Source organism: Anomaloglossus baeobatrachus, chromosome 1, assembly GCF_048569485.1.
Source record: "Anomaloglossus baeobatrachus isolate aAnoBae1 chromosome 1, aAnoBae1.hap1, whole genome shotgun sequence".
In the NCBI taxonomy this organism is placed as follows: Eukaryota; Metazoa; Chordata; class Amphibia; order Anura; family Aromobatidae; genus Anomaloglossus; species Anomaloglossus baeobatrachus.
Window position 1 is genome coordinate 57,508,521 of NC_134353.1, and position 23,794 is coordinate 57,532,314.

General features: G+C 43.0%; 1 protein-coding gene across 5 annotated transcripts in view; it reads right to left on the reverse strand.

Moving 5' to 3' along the window:
* CTBP1 (C-terminal binding protein 1) overlaps positions 1-23,794 on the reverse strand; it is a 676,340-nt gene that overhangs the window by 363,407 nt on the left and 289,139 nt on the right. For all 5 annotated transcript variants that reach the window (XM_075346797.1, XM_075346799.1, XM_075346798.1 and 2 more), the window contains exon 3: positions 8,905-9,003. In XM_075346797.1, the coding sequence (XP_075202912.1) occupies positions 8,905-9,003 (99 nt within the window). The remainder of the gene's footprint in view (positions 1-8,904; positions 9,004-23,794) is intronic.

The window sequence follows — 23,794 nt, forward strand, 5'->3', positions numbered from 1 at the left end:
ATGCACCCCCATAGTGTTCCATATAGTATAATGCACCCCCATGTGTTCCATATAGTATAATGTACCCCCATAGTCCTCCATATATTATAATGCACCCCCATAGTCCTCCATTTAGTATAATGAACCTCCATAGTCCTCCATATATTATAATGCACCCCATAGTGCTCCATATAGTATAATGCACCCCCATAGTGTTCCATATACTATAATGCACCCCCATAGTCTTCTATATATTATAATGCACCCCATAGTCCTTCATATATTATAATGCACCCCAATAGTCCTTCATATATTATAATGCACCCCCATAGTCCTCCATATATTATAATGTACTCCCATCGTGCTCCATATAGTATAATGCACCCCCATAGTTCTCCATAAGGCATCATGCGAACTCCATAGTCCTCTATTTCGTATAATGCACCCCATAGTCCTCCATTTAATATAATGCATCCCCATAGTCCTCCATTTAGTATAATGAACCTCCATAGTCCTCCATATATTATAATGCACCCCCATAGTGCTCCATATAGTATAATGCACCCCCATAGTGTTCCATATAGTATAATGCACCCCCATAGTCTTCTATATATTATAATGCACCCCATAGTCCTTCATATATTATAATGCACCCCAATAGTCCTTCATATATTATAATGCACCCCCATAGTCCTCCATATATTATAATGTACTCCCATCGTGCTCCATATAGTATAATGCACCCCCATAGTCCTCCATACAGTATAATGTGAACTCCATAGTCTTGTATTTCGTATAATGTACCCCATAGTTCTCCATTTAATATAATGCATCCCCATACTCCTCTATATATTATAATGCACCCCCATAGTCCTCCATTTAGTATAATGCACCTCCATAGTCCTCCATTTAGTATAATGCACCCGTATAGTATTTTGGCCACTGGCCACTAGTATGCTCTCTGATTTAAAAAGAGAAAAAGAATATATAAAAAATACTCACATCTGTTCTTTCCCCCATGACATGTGTTCTGCAGCTCTGTACATATCTGGGCACAGCAGACACGCAGCAGTGATGTCATCGCGATACGTTAGGGTGCAGACACAGTGGGAGAATAATAGAGTAAGGTATTGACCGCTCCCTCTTTCATCTTTGCTTTCAACTGTATCGGCATCTGCAATGCTGATACAATTGACAGTGCAATGTTGGGCGGGGGGCAGTGACGGCACTGGCACTGGGCTACCCTGACTCACTGACCCATAGCGGCTGTGTGGTCAGCCTCCATTGGCTATACGCCTCTGCACAGCTGATAACACAGGATCCAACAATCGCAACACAGCTCTCATCACAATGACATTTGCACACGCACATTAGATGCTTCCATTTAAAAAAAAAAAATAGCTGCAAATGTGCATGTGAATTTACTAAAATTAAAGGAAGTTCGAATTAAAAAAAAAGTGGACTTTTTTTTTACATTTTCAATACAGGTTTTGACATGGAAAATAAAAAAAAATTGCAAAATTAAAACAAAAATATGTAAGTAACACAATTTTTTTTGGGTAGAGTACGTCATGGTCACGTAAATGCAGAATATTGTATTCTATAACATTGCTGCTCCCATGTCCGTGAAATAACACTTGCTGGATACAACAGTGTGTAACAACCTATGGATGCCTTACTTCCTTGCCTTGTGATTTCTGCTCTGAAGCACAAATGCATTTTAGAATATATTTTTTTTTCATCCCTTCCCAAATCTAGATGCAAACAGTGGCCAAAAGACTTTTTGTTTTATGTGAAACTTGTATTTTATTTGCTTTGTTTCGAAGACTTCAAATTCGCATATCGCGTCCAGGTCAATGATAGGAGCCCATGGTGCCTTGCTCCCTCTGGTGGTGCCCGGAGGGACACTTCATCATTGGAGGCTTTTCTCCTGCCCATACATTGGTTCCTTGCCCATGTGTGCCCGGGTTGGCACTCGACAATCAGGCGACATTCATATGGGAGCAGGGTCTCTGTCTCATCCATATAATGAATTACATTTTATTCTAAGCCGTTGTCTTTGGAACCAGAGCCGCAGTTCATCAGTTACACACGCAGATTGGGACTATCCTATTTCCCATTCATTACATAATGTGCTGCCTCTATATATTCAATTCACATTAAATAAATGAGCCGCTGGATTGGTGCCCTGGTAAACGGCCACGTGCCAAAATTAACAAGGGCACAAATAGGAGACGTAGAAAGTTTTGGAAAGACGTAGATGTCAAATTAAAACAAAATCTAATTTTTTCCATCTGTGAAGAAAATCATTGCATGGGGTAAAGGCAAGAAGGACAAGAGTATTTATCATGACCACCCAACGGGCGCTGCGTCTTAAAGGAGAACATACTTATCCAACACGGTCTCCGAGGATGACTGACACCCTGCTAGGAGTTGTAGTTTTGAGACAACCAGGGTGTCACAGATAAAAAAACATTGAAGGGAAGGGGTCATCATAAAAATGTATCCATTTTTGTTTGTTACATTTGTTTGTTTTTTTTAATTTGCTAATATATATCACTATGTATATATAAATATGTAAAAAAAAATCCTGCACATTTTTTTTATATATTTCTTTTGTTCCATTTAAATTTTTAATATGCTAATATATATTATATATATATACAGTATATACAGTGTGTCCACCACCATTAACTTGAGAACGGCGGCAGCTATAGGAATAGAAGTGGTGTCTAGGTATAGTAAAGTATCCATGTGCTACGCAATGAAACCACCTATAGCGCCACCTGGTGGAAAACAACGGAGTTAGCATTTTTATCTCGAAAACGGAACAAGGTAGAGAAAAAAAGTGAATTACAAAGTTGTAGGGCATCATCAATTCAATACAAATTGACACCTTGCATACAGAAATGCTATGATATGAAACCCATGTCCCCCAACAAAACATTGAATGCTGGTCACGCATATGGCGCTCATTTAACTTTGATGCTCAGTGGCCCCCGTCAGCTGCAATGCACATCTGGACTCTGCACAGCATACTGTATCTTGCTGCACGTTGTGCAATATGGTGGGTGACACGTTTGCACAAGCATCTGTGATACGTCGTTGTAGGTCCTGCAATGTTGGTGAAGGGGTCGCATACACCTGCTGTTTGATGTGACCTCACAGAAAGAAGTCCAATGGGGTCAGGTCAGGTGAGCGTGGAGGCCACTCCACACAGCCACCATACCCAATGACTTGTAGCAAGGTCTCCATGAGGTATCGCTTCACGTCCGCAGCCTTGTGAGTTTTAAACGTTCTAATCATAGCATTTCTGTATGCAAGGTGTGGATTCGTATTGAATTGATGATGCCCTACAATTTTGTAATTCACTTTTTTTTCTCTATCTTGTTCCGTTTTCGAGATAAAAATGCTAACTCTGTTGTTTTCCACCAGGTGGCGCTATAGGTGGTTTCACTGCGTAGCGCATGGCTACTTTACTATACCTAGACACCACTTCTATGCCTATAGCTGCCGCCGTTCTCAAGTTATTGGCGGTGGACAGGATACGGGTGGACACACTGTATATACATATAAACTAATTGAGCATACACCCTATAGTAAATAAATTACTAGTACATGTAAATTACATAGGGTACTTGGTTAATGCTATTTTGATCACAAGAGCATAAAATCCATCCCACTGCATCAAGCTGTCAGGACGGACTGTAGTTGGGCATTTATTTATATAGCTTCCCATGGACAGGGGACTGAAAAGTCGGGGTCCTGGTCCTGCTCTGCCTTATTCACATTGAGGTCGGCAGAGACAAGGGTGAGGTTTTAACACTAGAGTATTGCCAGTCCGACTGAGTACACCTTGTTGTGATGAAAACGATATCACGGGTGACAGACAGTCATGTAGTTTCACAGCATTTGGCTGCACAAAATACTCCCTGACTTTCTATTGTTCCTGCTGTCATTATTCATTGGTATAGGTAACTTTCCTGTTGTATTTTCATCTCTCCCTTTTGGACCCTGCAGGAGCTCGACTTCCATCCAGCTGCTGATCATCAGCGTTATCATGGTGTTTAACTACCCCTTTCTTCCCTTGACTGGTGCTGGTGATATTATTCAGTTCATTCTAGCTCTGGTTGCAAGCAGGTGGCTTGTGCTCATCTGAGGTGTAGTTGATGAAGCTTTGCTGAACTTTTACCTGTCATCTGTGGATAGGTAGTTCATGCTTTACCCCTGTGTGTCCCCCTTGTGTCTTCTATAGTATTTAGAGGGGTTGATGAACAGCTCATCCCATCCATTCCCTATTTGGGGTCCAGCACCAGGGATATCTAGGGTGAGGTATGCGGCTCGGCACAGAGGTGCGGAACCTATCTAGGGTGGTGAGGGTCCCCAGAGACCAGCAATAGGTTTGGTCAGGGGTCACATCTCCCCCTTCCCTAAGCGCAGGGGTCTCCTTCCCTTCCCTTTCCCTGCTCGCTTGGCACTTCCCCTAGTGTGACTAAGGATGATTTAACACTAGAGTAGGGCCAATCCGACTCAGTACACCTTGTCGTGATGGAAATGCTTTTATGCCTTTTTAATCAAAATAGCATGGACTATTACTGTCTACTTATTTATTTACTATAGGGTATATACTCAATTTGATTGTTTTTTGGGTTTTGTCTGTGAAATAGCCACAGCGGATACATGCGGTTAATGCATTACAGGTATACCAACTTATGCTGCGGCTCATTCCCTTAGTTTTGGAAGCTAGCCTCTGCTTCATGCTGCCCGTGATTTACGAATCAGGAATGAAATGATAGGTTCCCCTTTAAAGACTTGCACATGAACATTAGCAGCAATAGACTGACTGACACCCTATGTCTTATATAGAAGCAGTATGTTAGCTTCTAATGTAAGCAAGTCTAATCTGGGAAAATGTCATTGTACAGGAGGAGGAGGTGAGCTGTGAACATCACATATTTTGAATGGTGCATTCTGTGTTACCTACTGTATATACAGATGTTATCAGTCATTGTACAGGAGGGGGAGGAGGTGAGCTGTGACATCACGTATTGTGTATGGTGGGTCCTGTGCTATCTACTGTATATAGAGATGTTATCAGTCATTGTACAGGAGGGGGAGGAAGTGAAATGTGACATCACCTATTGTGTATGGTGGATCCTGTGTTATTTACTGCATATAGAGATGTTATCAGTCATTTTTCAGGAGCAGGAGGTGAGCTGTGATATCACCTATTGTGAAGGGTGGATCCGCTGGTATCTACTATATATAGAAGTGTTATTAGTCATTGTACAGGAGGGGGAGGAGGTGAGCTGTGACATCACGTATTGTGTATAGTGCATCCTGTGTGATCTACTGTATATAGAGGTGTTATCAGTCATTTTTCAGGAGCAGGAGGTGAGCTGTGATATCACATATTGTGTATAGTGGATCCTGTGTTATCTACTGTATATAGAGATGTTATCAGTCATTGTACAAGAAGAGGAGGTGAGCTGTGATATCACCTATTGTGAATGGTGGGTCCTAAGTTATCTACTGTATATAGAGGGTTATCAGTCATTGTACAGGAGGAGGTTAGCTGTGATATCACCTATTGTGAATGGTGGGTCCTGTGTTATCTACTGTATATAGAGGGTTATCAGTCATTGCAATCCAATCTGTGATGATAATGAGATTCCTGAAAGGTTTTCTGTACAGATCAGGAGGTGTGAGTCTAGTCTAGGTGTTAATGAGCCCAAAGCCTAGTCACAGCAAGACGTGATTAACAGATTTGTGACCTTTAGGTCAGTGGATGGTTTCCACATAACAACAAAGATATAAAAACAGTGAAGCATGAAATAAAAAGAGTAATGAATACTTGGGAAAGTGCAAACAATAGTAGAAAATGGAGCTGGCATCTAAACCGCCAGTAACATAACAACTTTCCTTACATCTCAGAAACAATCTACTGAAGAAAAAGCGAGCAGAGGGCACCGCTATCCACCGCATATTGTCTCTACGAGGATGGCACTGTGCAATATAATGATCAGATGACCGCGGCCCCTGAGTGTGCGCAGCACAAGCCGACAAGTGACAGGAAGAGTTACAGAGTGCAGTGCCTAACAACAATTTAAACATTTCAGGATCTTCATATATACAGTGCCTTGAAAAAGTATTCACACCTCGGGAACTTTTCCACAGTTTTTCCCATTACATCTACAAATGTAAATTAATTTTGTTGGTATTTTATGTGATATACCGGCACAAAGTAGGGAGTATTTATAGCATATAAAGGAAATGACAATGGTTTTATAAATAGTTTTATAAATAGTCTGAAAAATGTGACGTGCATTTGTATTCAGCCCCACTGAATGAATACTTTGTAGGATCACCTTTTGCTGCGGTTACTGCTGCAAGTCTTTTGGGAGATGTCTCTACCAGCTTTGCACATCTAGAGGCTGAAATTTTTGTCCATTCTTCCTTGCAAAATTGCTCTATCTCAGAGAGATTGGATGTAGACGTCTGTGATCAGCAATTTACAAGTCTTGTCACAGATTCTCAATAGGATTTAGGTCTTTAGTGTCAGGTTCTGGGCCAGAGTCTCTTTGCATTGAGACTCTGTACATTAAATGTATTCCATTTCCTTTGGGTTAATGTCTGTATTACTTGCAAGCAAGTAGTCTTCTTACCATCTCAGGTGTTTCCGGTTTGGACAACTCCCAGTCCCTATATGTACCCTCTGCTTCCAGTAGAGGGTGCCAGTTATTCTCTGATTCATTGGAGGTGGAAGGAGCTGGTGAGCCCTCTCTGCAAGTTGCTGTGTAGGCTGCAGTCCTGGTGCTGATGGCAGCAGTCTGTTGTTGTGTTTCCCTCTGTCTGTCTTTCCTTCCCTTGGTGTTTTATTAGTGCAACGATGGGGCTAACATGCTTCACCTGCCAGCTCACTAGCCAGAGCTATTACAAGGTCTGTCAGCATCTCAGGTATCCTGTTTGGCGAATTGTGGGAACCTGTATAGGGACTGACTAGGAGTGCAGGAGGTGTCCCATCTTTCCCTTCACTAGTGCTAGGGTCAACCATTGTTAGCATGTCCCCGGTGTACCCCTTGTGCTGTAGTGTGTTGCGTCATGCGCCATATTGCCGTGTCCCCATGAATATGCTTTGATCTAAACCCTCCATTGTAGCTCTGGCAGGATATTTTGGGTCATTGTCCTGCTGGAAGGTGAACATATGCTCCAGTGTCAAGTCTTTTGCAGCCTCTGACAGGTTTTCCACCAGGATTACCCATCCATCAAAAATGTCTACTTTGGTCTCATCTGAGCTAAGCATCTTTCTCCACATGCTCGCTGTCCCCTACATGGCTTTTTGCAAACTGCAAGCAGGACTTCTTATGGCTAGATTTGTGGAGTTTGTCCTATGGACAGACTCTCCCACCTGAGCTATGATCTCAGCAGCTCCTCCAGAGTGACCATGGGCCTCTTGGCTGCTCCTCTAATCAGTGCCCTCCTTCTTAAGATGTCAGTTAAGGTTGATGGTCATGTCTTGGTAGGTTTGCAGGTGTGCCATTCTCCTTCCATTTTTGGATGAAGGATTGATAGTGCTCCAGGAGATGTTCAGAGCTTGGGCTATTTGTTTATAATCTAACCCTGCTTCACTCTTCTCCACTTCATCCCTGACCTCTCTGGTGAGTTCCTTGGTTTTCATGATGCTGTTTGATCCCTAATGTTCCCAGACAAACCTCTGAGGCCTTCACAAAACATCTGTAGTTATACTTACAAGAAATTACACATAATGTGATGCTAGTCACTACACGGGGTATAAATACTTTGTCAAAGCACTGTATATACAGATGAAACCAGAAGTTTCCATCCACTCTATAAAGACACATCTGCAGGTTTTTCCCTCCGCTCTCTATAAAGACACATCTGCAAGATTTTCCCTCCACTCTCTAAAAAGTCACATCTGTAGGTTTTTCCCTCCGCTCTCTATAAAGACACATCTGCAGGTTTTTCCCTCCGCTCTCTATAAAGACACATCTGCAGGTTTTTCCCTCCGCGCTCTATACAGACACATCTGTAGGTTTTTCCCTCTGCTCTCTATAAAGACACATCTGTAGGTTTTTCCCTCCGCTCTCTATAAAGACACATCTGCAGGTTTTTCCCTCCGCTCTCTATAAAGACACATCTGCAGGTTTTTCCCTCCGCGCTCTATACAGACACATCTGTAGGTTTTTCCCTCTGCTCTCTATAAAGACACATCTGTAGGTTTTTCCCTCCGCTCTCTATAAAGACACATCTGCAGGTTTTTCCCTCCGCTCTCTATAAAGACACATCTGCAGGTTTATCCCTCCGCGCTCTATAAAGACACATCTGCAGGTTTTTCCCTCCGCTCTCTATACAGACACATCTGCAGGTTTTTCCCTCTGCTCTCTATACAGACACATTTGCAAGATTTTCCTTCCACTCTCTATAAAGTCACATCTGCAGGTTTTTCCCTCCGCTCTCTATAAAGACACATCTGCAGGTTTTTCCTTCCGCTCTCTATAAAGACAGATCTGCAGGTTTTTCTCACTTTCTGACATGAAATCAGAATAAACCTTTCCCGTTTTAGGTCAATTAGGAACCAAAATTATTTATATTTGCCAAATGCCAGAATAATAGGAGAGAGAGAGAATGTTTTCAGGCATTTTTATTACTTTCTGCAAAGTCAAACGTTTCCATACATTAAGAGTACTATGCCTTTAAACAATATGGGACAGCCCATATGATGATGTCATGTCTTTGGAAGCTTCTGATAGGTGTATTGGCAACATCTGAGTTAATTAGATAGTCTATGTAAGCTTCTGGTCTCAGCTGTAGATAATTTATATGGGTATTTCTAAAAAAAAGACCAAAATATGCCTTATATGCAGTATAAACAGTATAAGAATATAATAGAAAGCCATTATTTACCTGCCTCAGGTGAACTCCGCATCATTGGCCAAGGGGTTGTGTTGCTTCCAGAAGAAGGGGCCAGAGCATGCTGCGCCCTCCAAGCCAGAGGGTATGGCGCTGTAAAAAAACAAGAGGGTATGAGGACTTATTATCCAATCAGCATTCTCCATACTAGTTCCTTCAATATTTGCACCCAATGTAACATACTGCAGGGTTTATCGACAAACTAAAACCCTCAGCGTTCTTTGGAAGCCACAGGTTGTCAGGGTGGTCTAGAGTTGAGGTTTCCCAGCAGCTGGGGTGATGAACGTTGTTGACCCCTGAAATATAGTAGTGTCTTAAATTTTACCAATCCTGTACTTTGTGTAATGGCCAGTAGGTGGCAGCAGAACGGAACCACCACCTTCACTGAAAGCTCAGTCTCACTTTACAGCTGCTGTGAAGCATCCTGATTTATCAGCTATCACATTGTTATCATTACTGATTAATACGTTAGATCTACAAGACATTCTCCAAATTATATTATATTGTATAATAGTATATTTATAGTGATTTATAGCTGCTGAAATCTGTGGGATATGCCTCGGAGTATTATCTGGTGAAGACTAACTGAATTTTAATTGTATCTCCTGCCTCATTAGATGTCAGTTTATTGTTTTTTTTCTCTCCCCAATGCTTTACACTGCAGCTCTGCTCATCCAAATAGACAGATCGGTACATGTAGTGGTAATTTACAGCTAGCACAGATGAATAATAAACTACAAGTAACTGGAAATAAAATAGCAACAAAATACAATACAGGTTAAAAAAAAGGGGGGATTTGCCTTTAAAATGATATCTGTGGCACCAGATGGCAGTATAGCATGTTATCCTGGCACCAGCTAGTGATACAAAGATAGAATGCAATGCAAATTACATTGCCGTCTGTAAAGTACATTGGATCAGAGCTGACATCTACATCGTTAAATGTGGTTTTTATTTTTAGCACTATATGTCCTTTTTTTATTCTATTTTATGAGCGGACATCTACATCATTACATGTGAAACTTTTATTTTTAGTGCTATATGTTATTTGTAATTGTAATTTATGAGCCGGCATCTACATCGTTACAAGTGGAACTTTTATATTTAGCACTGTGTCCTTTCTTATGGTAATTTATAAGCCAACATCTACATCACATGTAGAATTTTTATCACTATATGTCTGTCACACGAAGTTTGGCTGTTAACTCGCCGAGTGTCATGGCGGCATCAGATGCTGCTCAGACTACAGACTCTGACACTCCACAAACACACTTCTCCTCATTGTGTATTTGTCTCTATTGTGTATTTGATGTCTGTATTGTGTATTTGATGTCTGTATTGTGTATTTCCCTTCATTGTATATTTGTCTGTATTGTGTATTTCTCTTCATCGTGTATTTGATGTCTGTATTGTGTATTTCTCTTCATTGTGTATTTGTTTGTATTGTGTATTTGATGTATGGATTGTGGTTTTTTTTATATATATATCTGTGTTGTGTATTTGATGTCTTCATTGTGTATTTCTCTTCATCGTGTATTTGTCTGTATTGTGTATTTGATGTCTTTATTGTGTATTTCTCTTCATTGTGTATTTGATGTCTTCATTGTGTATTTCTCTTCATCGTGTATTTGTCTGTATTGTGTATTTGATGTCTTTATTGTGTATTTCTCTTCATTGTGTATTTGATGTCTTCATTGTGTATTTCTCTTCATCGTGTATTTGTCTGTATTGTGTATTTGATGTTTGTATTGTGTATTTCTCTTCATTGTGGTTTTGTTGTCTGTATTGTGTATTTCTCTTCATTGTGGTTTTGTTGTCTGTATTGTGTATTTGATGTCTGTATTGTGTATTTCTCTTCATTGTGGTTTTGTTATCTGTATAGTGTATTTGTTTGTATTGTGTATTTCTCTTCATTGTGGTTTTGTTGTCTGTATTGTGTATTTCCCTTCATTGTATATTTGCCTGTAATGTGTATTTGATGTCTGTATTATGTATTTCTGTTCATTGTGTATTTGTCTGTATTGTGTATTTTATGTATGGATTTTGGGGTTTTTATGTCTGTATTGTGTATTTGATGTCTGTATTATGTATTTCTGTTCATTGTGTATTTGTCTGTATTGTGTATTTTATGTATGGATTTCGGGGTTTTTATGTCTGTATTGTGTATTTTTTGTGTGCATTTGTGGGGATCAGTGATGTTGAAAGCCATGCCATTGGCAATGTATTTTGACATCAGGGACACTTCAAGCGGATAGGATTCAAAGGTTTCAATTGAGGCACCAAACTAAGCATACTGCCCAGTGCCAACGTTGGCAGCAGGACAGCGCAAGATGAGGTGGTTTGTACTGACAACACACAACTCTGATTCAGTGTGACTCCTTCACAGGAGCCACATTATTGCGTGGAAGAAAGGGCTGCTAATCTACTTCCGCATTATGCCAAGAAAACTTACAACTAAAGGAATTTGCTATGGTGCTGGAAGATGCGCCCCTAAGTTGGAAGGCACCCAACAAGCTACTGGGGAACAGCCGATGGTCGACCTGAGTATGCTCAATGCTCATGATGCGCCAGGATCAAAGCCGCAAGGACGTCTTGGTGCTGATATTACTTGGTCGAAAGGGAAGATCAAAAGCTGCAGAGATATCATAAAGTTCGGAACTTAGAATGTACAAATTATGAGCCAAGGGAAACTGGCCATCATTAAAGCCGAAACGGAAAGAAAAGAATTCGACTTATTGGAATTCACAAGCTAAGATGGACTCAATCCAGACATTTCCAGTCAAACGAACATTGGATCTACTGTTCTCAACTGAAAATTGTTTGCCATTGTCCAGAAGTCCAATGCAATCAGTGATAGAGTCATCTCGATACTACCGTACAAAGAGCGCTAATGCATGTCACAGTTATACAAGTCTACTCACCACCAACAGATGCCGAGGAGGACACTGAACTATTCTATGATCTAGATCAAGAAGGAATCGACAAGATGCCAAAACAAGAGTTATTGGAGACTTGAATGTCAAAGTGGGCCCCGGCAACCATGGAACCGTTGTTGGAAACTTAGGACTTGGTGAATGAAACGAGGCGCTAGGAACCTTCGTTGACTTTTGCATGACCAATCAACTGTCGATCATGAACATCTTCTTCCAAAATCACAAATGAAGACTCTACACATGCACATCCCCAAATAGGGTCTATAAGAATTAGATTGACTTATATATGTGTTAGCCAAAGATGGAGGTCGTCGCTCCTTACTGCAAAAACAAGGCCAGGAGCTGACTGTGGAACTGGTCTTTTGACAGCAAAGTTTAGAGTCAAGACGTGCAAACTGACAAGACAACAAGTCGCCTCCAACTTTGATTTAACCAACATACCTGAAGTTTTTTTGGAATGGTCTGCACAACTGATTTATATCATTGGACACGAATGAAAGAAAGTCTGAGAAATTATGGACACAAAAAAAAACTATTATTCCTGAAAAAGCCAGAAAGACAATAAACAACAGGCAGAAGAGACCCTCATAGCCATGGTTACAGAAGAGATGCTAAAGAACATTGAAGAAAAGATAAGTGGCAAAAGGTAACAAGCAGGACAAAGACAACATCAGTAAAAGACTAAAGACAGCCATTTGAGCAAAGAGCTTTATTACCAAATCATATGTACAGAGATAGAAAACGAACTTCTGAAAGGCAAGACGAGGAAGGCATACCAAAAGATCAAAGAGATACGTCAAAAGTTTTAACTAAGAGTGGGAATGTTGAAAGACGCCAATGGGAACAAACTTACTGTCATGGTTTGAGACTTGAGCCGGTGCTGTCCGTTTCCTTACCTGCTGATCCACAGCCTGGTCAGTCACTGAGCAAATGATGATTGTCTTTTACCTTTGCTTCTATCCTTTTGCTTCATAGTTATCAGGTGTTCTCACTTGCTCACTTTCTTTGTCCTATCACATCCCGAGTGGGGCTATTTAAACTCTGCTGATACTAACCTTCTCTACTGGCTATAATTATATGTGGATTGCTGCTAAAGGAGTTCCAGCCCTGCTGCTAAGTGATTTAAGCAGAGGCCAGTGTTGTTTTCTCTGTGCGTTATCATTTGACTTTCCTATACCTATCTTTTCTTTTTTCATAGCTTGTTAGGTGTTTACGCTTGCTTGCAGTTACAATTTCTCCTTTGCCTACCTGTGCACATGTTTTATGTTTCCTCTCCTTGGGTCCTTGCCTATCGCTGCATGCTTTTCTTATCTTTGTTTATAGTGCTTAGCAAAGTCCCCTCTGGTTCCTCAGGTGGGATGAGGAACAACTGGAAGGTTTTTAGGTAGATAGGTCCGAGTTGTGGGTGTCTAGTGCTGTGGACAGGGATAGTCCAGTCTTTGCAGGAGCCCTTAGGGGCTGTGCAGCTAGGGATACTAGTCTGTACAGGAACCAGTAGGGTGCAGGTATGTCTGCATTGAGATAGGCTTTATTTCCCCTTTTATCAGTATTGGAATACTTATGTCAGAACATATCAAGGAAAGATGGAAAGAGTACACGGAGCTCCTCTACAAGAAGGACTCAGCAAGAAACTGAGACTGGAAATAATAGTGAACTGAACATCTTGAATGATGAAGTCGTTGCTACGATAAAGCTTCTGTCAAAAAAACAAAACATCTGGTGTCACGCTGTACTCTAAGATGTACAATAGCAGTACAGCGCAGTAATGTGGGACTGAGAGGATTCCTGAAACTATCTGAGAAGGTAGTTAGCTGGTAAACCACTAGGGGGCGTAAAAGTGGAGGAAACGTATGAGCAGGGAATTCCCTTAGCAGAGGTAATACTAGTCAAGCCGACCAGATGGCAGTAGAATCGTCAGAAAGCCGTGTCACAAAATGAGGTCTTGTAAATACACAACGGCAAAGTCTAAACGTAGTCAGAGGGAAGCAAATAGTCAGTAGCCGAGAAATCAGAGCCTAGAAGCGAGGGGGAGTGGGAAGACAAGACAGAATTAAGGTAACCCGATAAGGAATGAACAGGGAGACAGCGGGAGAGACACTGATGGAAACAGACAACAGAGGAGGTTAACAGGTCAGGTGAACACGGAGGTCAGGAGGGGGCAGGGCAGACAACAGGTCACTCAAGAGCAGAACACAGCAGAGCCAGAAATATCACTGGCGAAGTCCAAGAGAAACAGTGCCCTAATAAAGCAGCCTGACCTCCAGAACGAGGCAGAAAAGATTAACCCCGAACGTGACCTGCATCAGAAGTGAAACTAAAAAAAGGCTCAGCTCCAGCTGAGCCAGGAGTCAATCATGACATCTGGATGTGACAATATTCCAATAGAGCTAATAAAGTCTTCTTATGAACAGTTGATGTCATCACATCCCTGTGTCAGCAGATATGGACAACTGGTAAATAGCCCAAGGACTAGACAAGACCGGTGTTTATTCCTATTCGGAAGAAGGGAGCTGCTACCGGACTATTGCGCTCATACCTCATGCCAGCAAAATATTGCTGAAGATCCTACAAAGATGGCTACAGCCTTACTGTGACAATGAGCTGCCAGAGGAACAAGCAGAATTCAGAAAAAGCAGAGGAACAAGAGATAGGATTGCTAACATTAGATGGATAATTGAAAAGGCCAAAGAATACAACAAAGAAATCTATTTTTGCTTCATTGACTACAGCTTTCGATTGTGTTGATCACCAAAAACTTTGGGAATACCGTGAAGGATATGTGTGTGCCGAACCACCTGATCAACCTCATCGGGAACCTTTACATTGACCAAGATTCAAAAGTCTGAATGGACTACAACATGGTTTAAAATAGAGCGAGACGTCTGACAAGGCTTCTTCCTGTCTCCATTTTTCTTCCATGTATATGCAGAAGCTATTTTCAGGAAGGCTGGACTTGCCGAAAAAGAAAGAATCAAAAATGGCAGATGAATCATCAATAATACGCAGACGATACAACATTCATAGCAACAAGCGTAGATACAGTGCCTTGCAAAAGTATTCGGCCCCCTTGAATTTTTCAACCTTTTCCCACATTTCAAGCTTCAAACATAAAGATACAAATTTTAATGTTCTGGTGAAGAATCAACAACAAGTGGACACAATTGTGAAGTTGAATGAAATTTATTGCTTATTTTAAACTTTTATAAAAAATAATAACTGAAAAGTGGGGTGTGCAATATTATTCATCCCCTTTAAGTTAATACTTTTGTAGCGCCCCCTTTTGCTGCGATTACAGCTGCAGTCTCTTGGGGTATGTGTCTATCAGTTTTGCACCTCGAGAGACTGAAATTCTCGCCCATTCTTCCTTTGCAAACAGCTGGAGCTGAGTGAGGTTGGATGGAGAGCGTTTGTGAACAGCAGTTTTCAGCTCTTTCCACAGATTCTCGATTGGTTTCAGGTCTGGACTTTGACTTGGTCATTCTAACACCTGGATACGTTTATTTGTGAACCATTCCATTGTAGATTTTGCTTTTATCTTTGGGATCATTGTCTTGTTGGAAGACAAATCTCCGTCCCAGTCTCAGGTCTTTTGCAGACTCCAACAGGTTTTCTTCAAGAATGGTCCTGTATTGTTCTCCCCCCTCCCCTCCACCTCTCTCTCTCCTCCCTTTTCTTATTTTCCTTTCTTACTCTCTGGTTCTTATTGTCTGCAACCCTCTTTTTGAGGACTAAAGAGTAATTCGGTAGGTTGATTCTATACGTATTGGGTATTGATTAACCTAAAAAAGTTGCAACATGGATCAGACATGATTGTTGGTGGTTTGATAGGAAATATGAATCATAATCAAAGGTTATACTACCACTTGTTACAGTGTTATTCTCTTTGTGTATTATTGCCAATGATACCTGAATTTATTCTTTTTGTACTGTAACTTCCTACAATAAAAATTGATTGGATAAAAAAAAAAATGGTCCTGTATTTGGCTCCATCCATCTTCCCATCAATTTTAACCATCTTCCCTGTCCCTGCTGAAGAAAAGCAGGCCCAAACCATGATGCTGCCACCACCATGTTTGACAGTGGGGATGGTGTGTTCAGGGTGATGAGATGTGTTGCTTTTACGCCAAACATATCATTTGGCATTGTGCCCAAATAGTTTGATTTTGGTTTCATCTGACCAGAGCACCTTCTTCCACATGTTTGGTGTCTCCAGGTGGCTTGTGCAAACTTTAAATGACACTTTTTATGGATATCTTTGAGAAATGTCATTCTTCTTGCCACTCTTCCATAAAGGCCAGATTTGTGCAGTGTATGACTGATTGTTGTCCTATGGACAGTCTCTCCCACCTCAGCTGTAGATCTCTGCAGTTCATCCAGAGTGATCATGGGCCTCTTGGCCGCATCTCTGATCAGTCTTCTCCTTGTTTGAGATGAAAGTTTGGATGGACCGCTAGGTCTTGGTAGATTTGCAGTGGTATGATACTCCTTCCATTTTAATATGATCGCTTGCACAGTGCTTCTTGGGATGTTTAAAGTTTTGGAAATCTTTTTGTAACCAAATCCAGCATTAAACTTCTCCACAACAGTATCACGGACCTGCCTATTGTGTTCCTTGGTCTTCATGATGCTCTCTGTGATTTAAACAGAACACTGAGACTATCACAGAGCAGGTGCATTTATACGGAGACTTGATTACACACAGGGGGATTATATTTATCATCATCAGTCATTTAGGACAACATTGGATCATTCAGAGATCCTAAATGAACTTCAGGAACGAGTTTGCTGCACTGAAAGTAAAGGGGATGAATAATATTGCACCCCCCAATTTTCAGTTTATTATTTTTTTAAAAAAAGTTTAAAATAAGCAATACATTTCGTTCAACTTCACAATTGTGCCCACTTGTTGTTGATTCTTCACCATAACATTAACATTTTTAGCTTTATGTTTGAAGCCTGAAATAAGGGAAAACGTTGAAAAATTCAAGGGGGCCGAATACTTTCGCAAGGCACTGTAGATTGGAGACTTATTATAGGGTCAAGATGGAAACCTCAAACATGGGACTCCTACTCAATACAAAGAAGAAATTATATTGTCTACTGCCAAGTACGACCAAGACACATTTGAGATGCACGGCAACGAACTGGAAGTTGTAACGGAATTTAACTTTCTCGGATCATTTCTGCAGCGATGACACCAGAAATCAATAGGAGAATAGCTATGGGCAAATCAACAATGAAGTCACTGAACAAGATCTTTAAATCGAGGAACATTTCACTGGCAATGAAGACTCAGCCCGTACATTGCCTGGTGTTTTCTGTAGTAAGATATGGATTCAAAAGCTGGATGATAAAGAAACAAGACAGAAGAAGAATCAATGCCTTTGAAATGTGCTGGAGAAAGATGTTATCAACACCATGGATGGCAAGAAGAACAAACAAATCTATTTTGGAACAAATGAAGCCAGAAATGTCACTCTGATCAAGGATCACCAAGCTACGACTTGCCTTCTTTGGACATCATATGAAGAGAGCAACCACCGGATAAGGACATCATGGTTGGAAGAATAGAAGGAACAAGGTGAAGAGGAAGACCAGCAACCTAATGGCTTGATGCTATAAAGATAACGGCAGAAGACCCTGGTGGGTCTATCTAGGTCGAGAAGACCCTGATGGACCTATCTAGGTGGAGAAGACCCTGGTGGACCTATCTAGGCGTAGAAGATCCTGGCGGACCTATCTAGGTGGAGAAGACTCTGGTGGACCTATCTAGGCGGAGAAGACCCTAGTGGACCTATCTAGGCGGGGAAGACACTGGTGGACCTATCTAGGCGGAGAAGATGCTGGTGGACCTATCTAGGCTTGCACAACATCGATCCTCCTACAGAGTGTTCCTCCATCAAGTTGCCATGGCTTGAGTTCCAGCTTAAGGCCACTAAAAAATAATAATAACACCAATAATCGAGATGCCACTATCATCTGAACAGCAGTGGCACATCTTCTTGGTCCTCTGCTGTACTTATTATTTGAATGCCACTGATGATTCTACGCTACTCAGCAGGCACCAGATGGGACTGTGGGAAAGGAAGGTGACTGTCATTTGTAATCTACATTGGTTCCAGCAGTGGGAATGGTAAGGATAAGAGATGCGTGAATTTTTGGAAATTTGTTTTCACCAGCTTTGCTGAATTGTTGTAAAAAATGTGACTAATATTAATTGTTTTGCCGTGAAATGCAAGTACTGCAAAGCGTCTAATTGCCCTTTACAGACACATGAAAATCTCTGAGGTCTCCTAGGACTGTGATGAACACATTTCAGCTCTAGAACACAAACACCGCCTTAGTAATGTCCAAATAACCTCAAAATATATGGCTATGGGTAAATGGATGGTAACCTGTTATGATTCAGCGACCGAGGAGGAACCGAAAAAAGGAAAAAAATTGGAAAACTCAGAGTGTTACCAGAGTGGTTGGAATCTTAGCGGACTGCAGACCTCACACTGACACACAACTAGAAGTAGCCGTTGGACGAGCCTACGATGACCTGGTCGCCTCGACACAGCCGGAGAACTAATTATTCCTACAGAGAGACATACAAGGAAAACTAATCTGCCTCGGAGCAGTTCCCCAAAAATATAGATAGCCCCCCATATATAAAGATTACGGTGATGTAGGAAAACACAATACACAGGAAGAAAACAAATTCAGCAAAGATGAGGCCCAAACTATCTATATAGGAAAGGATAGAAAAGAGCACTGTCTGCAGCTGTGCAAAACCCTAGAAAATACCAACACACTTGATATGGAAAAATACCGAGTCCACATGGACTCTGCCCCCACTATATCAGTACTCTGGTGTTACTGGGATCCAAGCAAAACACTAATATAGAGGAGGGACTGAAATCAGTACTGAGTATGACAAAACAAAATATACTGCAGAAAATGAAGCAAGGTACACAAACATTTACAGTAGGGAATGATCCAACTCCACCCAGACTCCACACAAGCAAAATCAGAAAATAAGCCTTAGTACCTAAACAGCAAACATGTAAGTGGAAGCAAACAGCAGGGTACAAAGACCAGACTTATCTGTAATGAGTCCAGGTAGAAACAGAAGATTAGGCTGGCTTCAGGATGTCCTAGAACATAGGAGGAAACATTGAGCACCAGCCAGGAACAAGAGAACACTACACAGTTATATAGGCCAGTCAGACAAACCTGATTTCCAATCCTCATCACCTGTCTGGCTTCTATTAAGCAAGCCAACAACACTACCATCATTGGTAACCAGAGGGAGCCCAAAACTGGAACCCAGTCCAAATGTGTTCACAACAGTAACCATTGTTAACCACTGTGCTGTCACACATTATTTGCAATGTTTATTCAGTGTTTTATGTCTTTCTTTCCCTATCTCTATCCAGATTCATCACATAATGGCTCCTGCACTCCCTGACTCAGCTTTTCTACAGGCTACGATAGTAACTAATGATTAGCTGTGGTACATCATGTGATGTGACAGCTGCAAGGCACTATGGATAAGCCTACGCATAGGCTAAGCCTACGCCTGGAGGTCATAACAGCTTTCGTGGACTAATGCAATCTTTTGCTTTGTGTAAAATTGGGCAACATTTTTTTGGACAATTTCTGCACATTGAATTTCAAAGTGTTTCAATTTGCCAGGTATGGAAATTTCTTAAAATTCGACAAGAATTTAAATTCCATCAAATCGATTTACACCACTTTAGTAAGTACGCCTTTTAGGTCAGCCTACTTCTGCAGCTTCCCCAGTCAAGTCTCTCCAGAACTAGCCAGCCTACGGACCCGCTACACAGGAATGGTGCAAGATGCTAGTAGAACTAATTGCAGGGTAGGTAAGAAGGTGTGACTGCCGTGGCTCACCTGGCATGACTTTCGGCTTTTAGTGAGCCCAAACTATGCAACACTTCTAGTCAAGGATGTAGGGACAAGCCGGACCAGGTATGAGCTTTGCAAAGTGATTAATGTATGCAGCCAGAGCTAATTATGATATAGATGAAAGAGTCTGTTACACGGTGTTTGGCTCGTAACTTGCTGAGTGTCATGGTGGCATCAGACGCTGTTCAGATTCCACACTATGCTTTCTCTGGTGCTTCTGAGTTTCACAGGCAGGCTCGGGCGTCAATCAGCTGTGTGCTCATTAGAGATCAGGCTAGCATGATTTAATTTCTGCCAGCGTATTGGTTACATTTTGGATCACATGATGCAGGAGACCTATCACAGTTACTCCTCACCTTTTTAAGATGGAGGAATCTATTCTCATGCCAGCTATAGCTTTTGCTAATCCGATTCATGTGCTATTGTGTTCCAGCAAATTGTGCTTTACTACTACTTTTGCTTGGAGTGCTGTGGTATTAATTCTATTATTTGGTTAGTTCCTTCCTGCTATTTATTTTCCTTCTTATCATTTGTTGTCTGATAACTCAGTGTGAGGGCACTGCGAGATAGAGTTTTGGTATCTTCTGTGGGTTCAACCACTCCTGTCCCAGCCCTTCCCTGGGATTGGGGCAGATGGGGTATTATTTAGTGCTGGCCAGGAGTAAGGCAAGGAAGGCGGCCCAGACATTGTCACCATTAGACGTATCTCTGGGAGTAGGGACAGCTATGGATCCCTAGCCAGAGGGCCAGGTTAGGAGCCCCGGTCCCCTGTTATCATCTTACACTTCGTGACGAGTTTTGAACACCATGACCAGGAAAGGTACCGATTTTGCTTGCCAACTGAACAGAACACACTCTCCTCTTTTTCCTGGTTATCTTTGATTATTGTGCAAATATAAACCTTTATCGACCCGCAACATCCATGTGTGTCAGGCTCAATGTAAATGATTCTTCTCCCTCCTGTCCTGATGCCTTGAATACATATGATATGAACGAAAACATCACCTCGGCCTAGAGAGCTATTTATCCTCTATGATACGTACAGATTGTCCTTTGCTTCCAGAAGACTAATGGCAGCGCCTGCTGATACTGGCAGATATCTGACAAACAATGGTTCTTCATCGTTCACAAACAGAAATTCTGCGAGGTAACCAAATACTTCATACAGAACAAATCATTCTTTCCAAAATTTATCAAATTCACCGGTCACACAGGGAAATAAATGGAGGCTTCCTGTAGAGGATGTTCTTTACATGAGGATGAAACGTTTACTACCAAACGTGCTGTTATAACGCCTTGCATTGGAACAGGGGTGCACAATGAAGGGGTTAATGTGTTTCCAGAAGAAAATAAGTCACAAGAAAGTTTTGTAAAGAACAAAGAAACTTTATTTGGCACTTCAAAGTTTTTCTAGGGACTTTTCAACTGCGATGGCTTCCTAGCTTGTAACGCTTGCTGCCGGAAATGGTAAAGTGGCGAGCGTAAGTGGACCTACTGGACCACAGGGGGACTCCGGGCTTACCCTTTAGTGGGAGGGGCTTAACTAAGTGCCAATGCAAGGCAGATGCCAGGTACTACTCCCAGGGCAGTGATCGGTATTGTTGCAGCTGACCCCCTGGACAGGAGATGGACTCAGGTATAGGCACAGGTGCAGGTAGGTACATGCGGGATGACCGGAACAGACAGGAAGGCAGGTACAGACAGATATGGTGAGCACGGCAGGGAGAGATATATATTGGAAGGCAAGTGCAGGTGACTGACACAGGGATAAATGGGACCTGACAACTAGCTAGCAGACTGGTAGCCAAACTAACCAAGGACGATGTTCAGGTAACTCCCCTAATGGGAGGGTGCCCTAAATACAGAGTGCCTATGGCTGAGAGGCATTTCCTGGAAATAGCACGCCGACCCTTTAGGAGGAGGGCCAGTGCGAGCATGCATGCTCTAAGTGTCGCGGGCGGGGAGGAGGGTGTCAGCACAATACGCTCACCCCCTTCTGCTCGGGTCCGGCGGTCGCTGCTCAGTGGTGGCTCGAGCTGTAGGCCGGATCCCGGGGGTTCTCGAGCGGCACTCCTCGCCCGTGAGTGAAAGGGGATTGTTGGGTGTGGGGATTGTTTATAGTCCGTGACGCCACCCACGGTTGTGGTGATTTCACCACCGCTGCTCAATACGGGGATCCCGGGAATGGTGATGCGGAGCAGCCAGGTGTTGTGTTGCCCCTCCGTGGGTAGGGGTTGGTGATCGCGGGGCCCGGTGATGGCTTGGGAGGTGCAGGGCCTGGTGGGCGCAGGGACGCGGGGGCAGCGCTGTGCCTTGCGGCACTGTGGTACTCACTCAGCCTGAGACGTTGACACAGTTTTTACGGTAAACCAAACGGCTGGTAAGACGGTCCCACGGACGGCTGCACTTGCTCTCCCGGTAGGTGACGGTGATGTCCCTTTTCCTAGCACCTTGGTGTACTTGTTGGTTGCGATGGGTGCCCACCGGTAACCCGCTCCCCGGCTTCAAGCTGGACCGGAGGAGCTCTACTCTTTGCCCGCAAGCGCTGGCCCTAAGAAACTGGTGCCTTGGCGGTGGCGGTGTCTCTCTTACACTGGCTGGGCTGTTGCCTTCAATCGGGACTTGGTTGTTGGGGGATCTACGTCCCCTTCACTGACGGATTCGGCAAATTATGGCGACTCCAAGCCTTGCCGGGGTCCGAGAGGCCCCTGCCCTGGTGCTGACTGTCCTTCGGAACACTGCTCCAGACCGCCGGGCACACAGCCTACGGGGTCCTTCCAGGAACTTCCAAACGGTCCCCCTTCAGACAGTCACCGCCGTTGCTGACCTTGCTGACCTGCCCTGCACTTAGCTGGACTCTTCAGGCTTTACACACTCTTGCTGTTCTGTCACCACTCTTGCTTTCCTCCTTTACCACTTTACTTCCTTCACTTTCACTTAGCTTATCTGCTCCTCACTCAAGCCCTGCCTGGGCTAATCTGCCTGGTTTCTCCCGCCTCCAGAGCTGTGATCTCCTCGGTGGGCGGAGCCAACCGCCTGGCCCACTCCCTGGTGTGAATCATCAGTCTCTGGAGGAAGGCAACAAGGACCTTTGGTTAGCTCAGATGTTCCTACCTGGGATGCAGGGTGTGGTGGTATGTGACCTGTGTCCCCTGGCTTGCCCAGGGCGACACATTCCCCCTTAGCAAAATGCAGACCGTCCGCGGGCTGCCGTCCAACACCGGATTTATTTTTCTGTAAAAGATAACATAATAATAATAAAATATATTTACATTTTTAATAACTCTTCCCAAAACGGGAGGCACATTTCTTTAACGTTGCATAACGGTTTACAGTTACGGTTTCCGCTCTCTCCCACCCAAGCAACCTGGCCCTGATGCTGCCCCTAAAGCCCAGGCAGCACCCCTTGACCCACAGTCCAGCACACGGTACCCGAGCGGGATCTGTCCTTCCCTCCAGAGGGTAGCCACCGGTTCCTTTGGTGGCTGGGCCCCAGCCTGCTCTGCTCAGGGCCCTCACTCCAACCTGCCTCTCCGGAGGCGGCATTGCGGAAAACGGTAACGGTAAACAACATATTTACAAGCCACTTAACGTTTGTGGGTGCCCTGCAAGTTCACGGGCTTGTCCATGGATAGTTCCCATGCAAAACTTTTAAACGGTCCCCACAGGGACAACGGTGCCGGCTCCGGCCGGTTCAATTACAAGCAAATCAGGTAACTTCTTCGGTAATTTCACTTATCATTCTTTCAAAACTTTTTAAACAACAAACACTCTTTACATTCCCTGCCCTCTTGTACTCACAGAACGGTCTCCCTGTACCTAAGTGGGGGTCTACCTAGGTTGGAACGGGTGGACCTTCGGGGACCGGTGTCAGTGGTGCTAGACAGTGGGGTAGAGGGAACAATCGGCTCCTCCTCCCGGCTATAGTGTGGGGCAGGCGGGGGTGTAGGGGAGCTGGGTACAGGTTCATCCCTGGGCACTGGCACTGGTTCTGGCTCACGGTTAACCGCTTCCACTACTTCTTCATCCACGGGTTG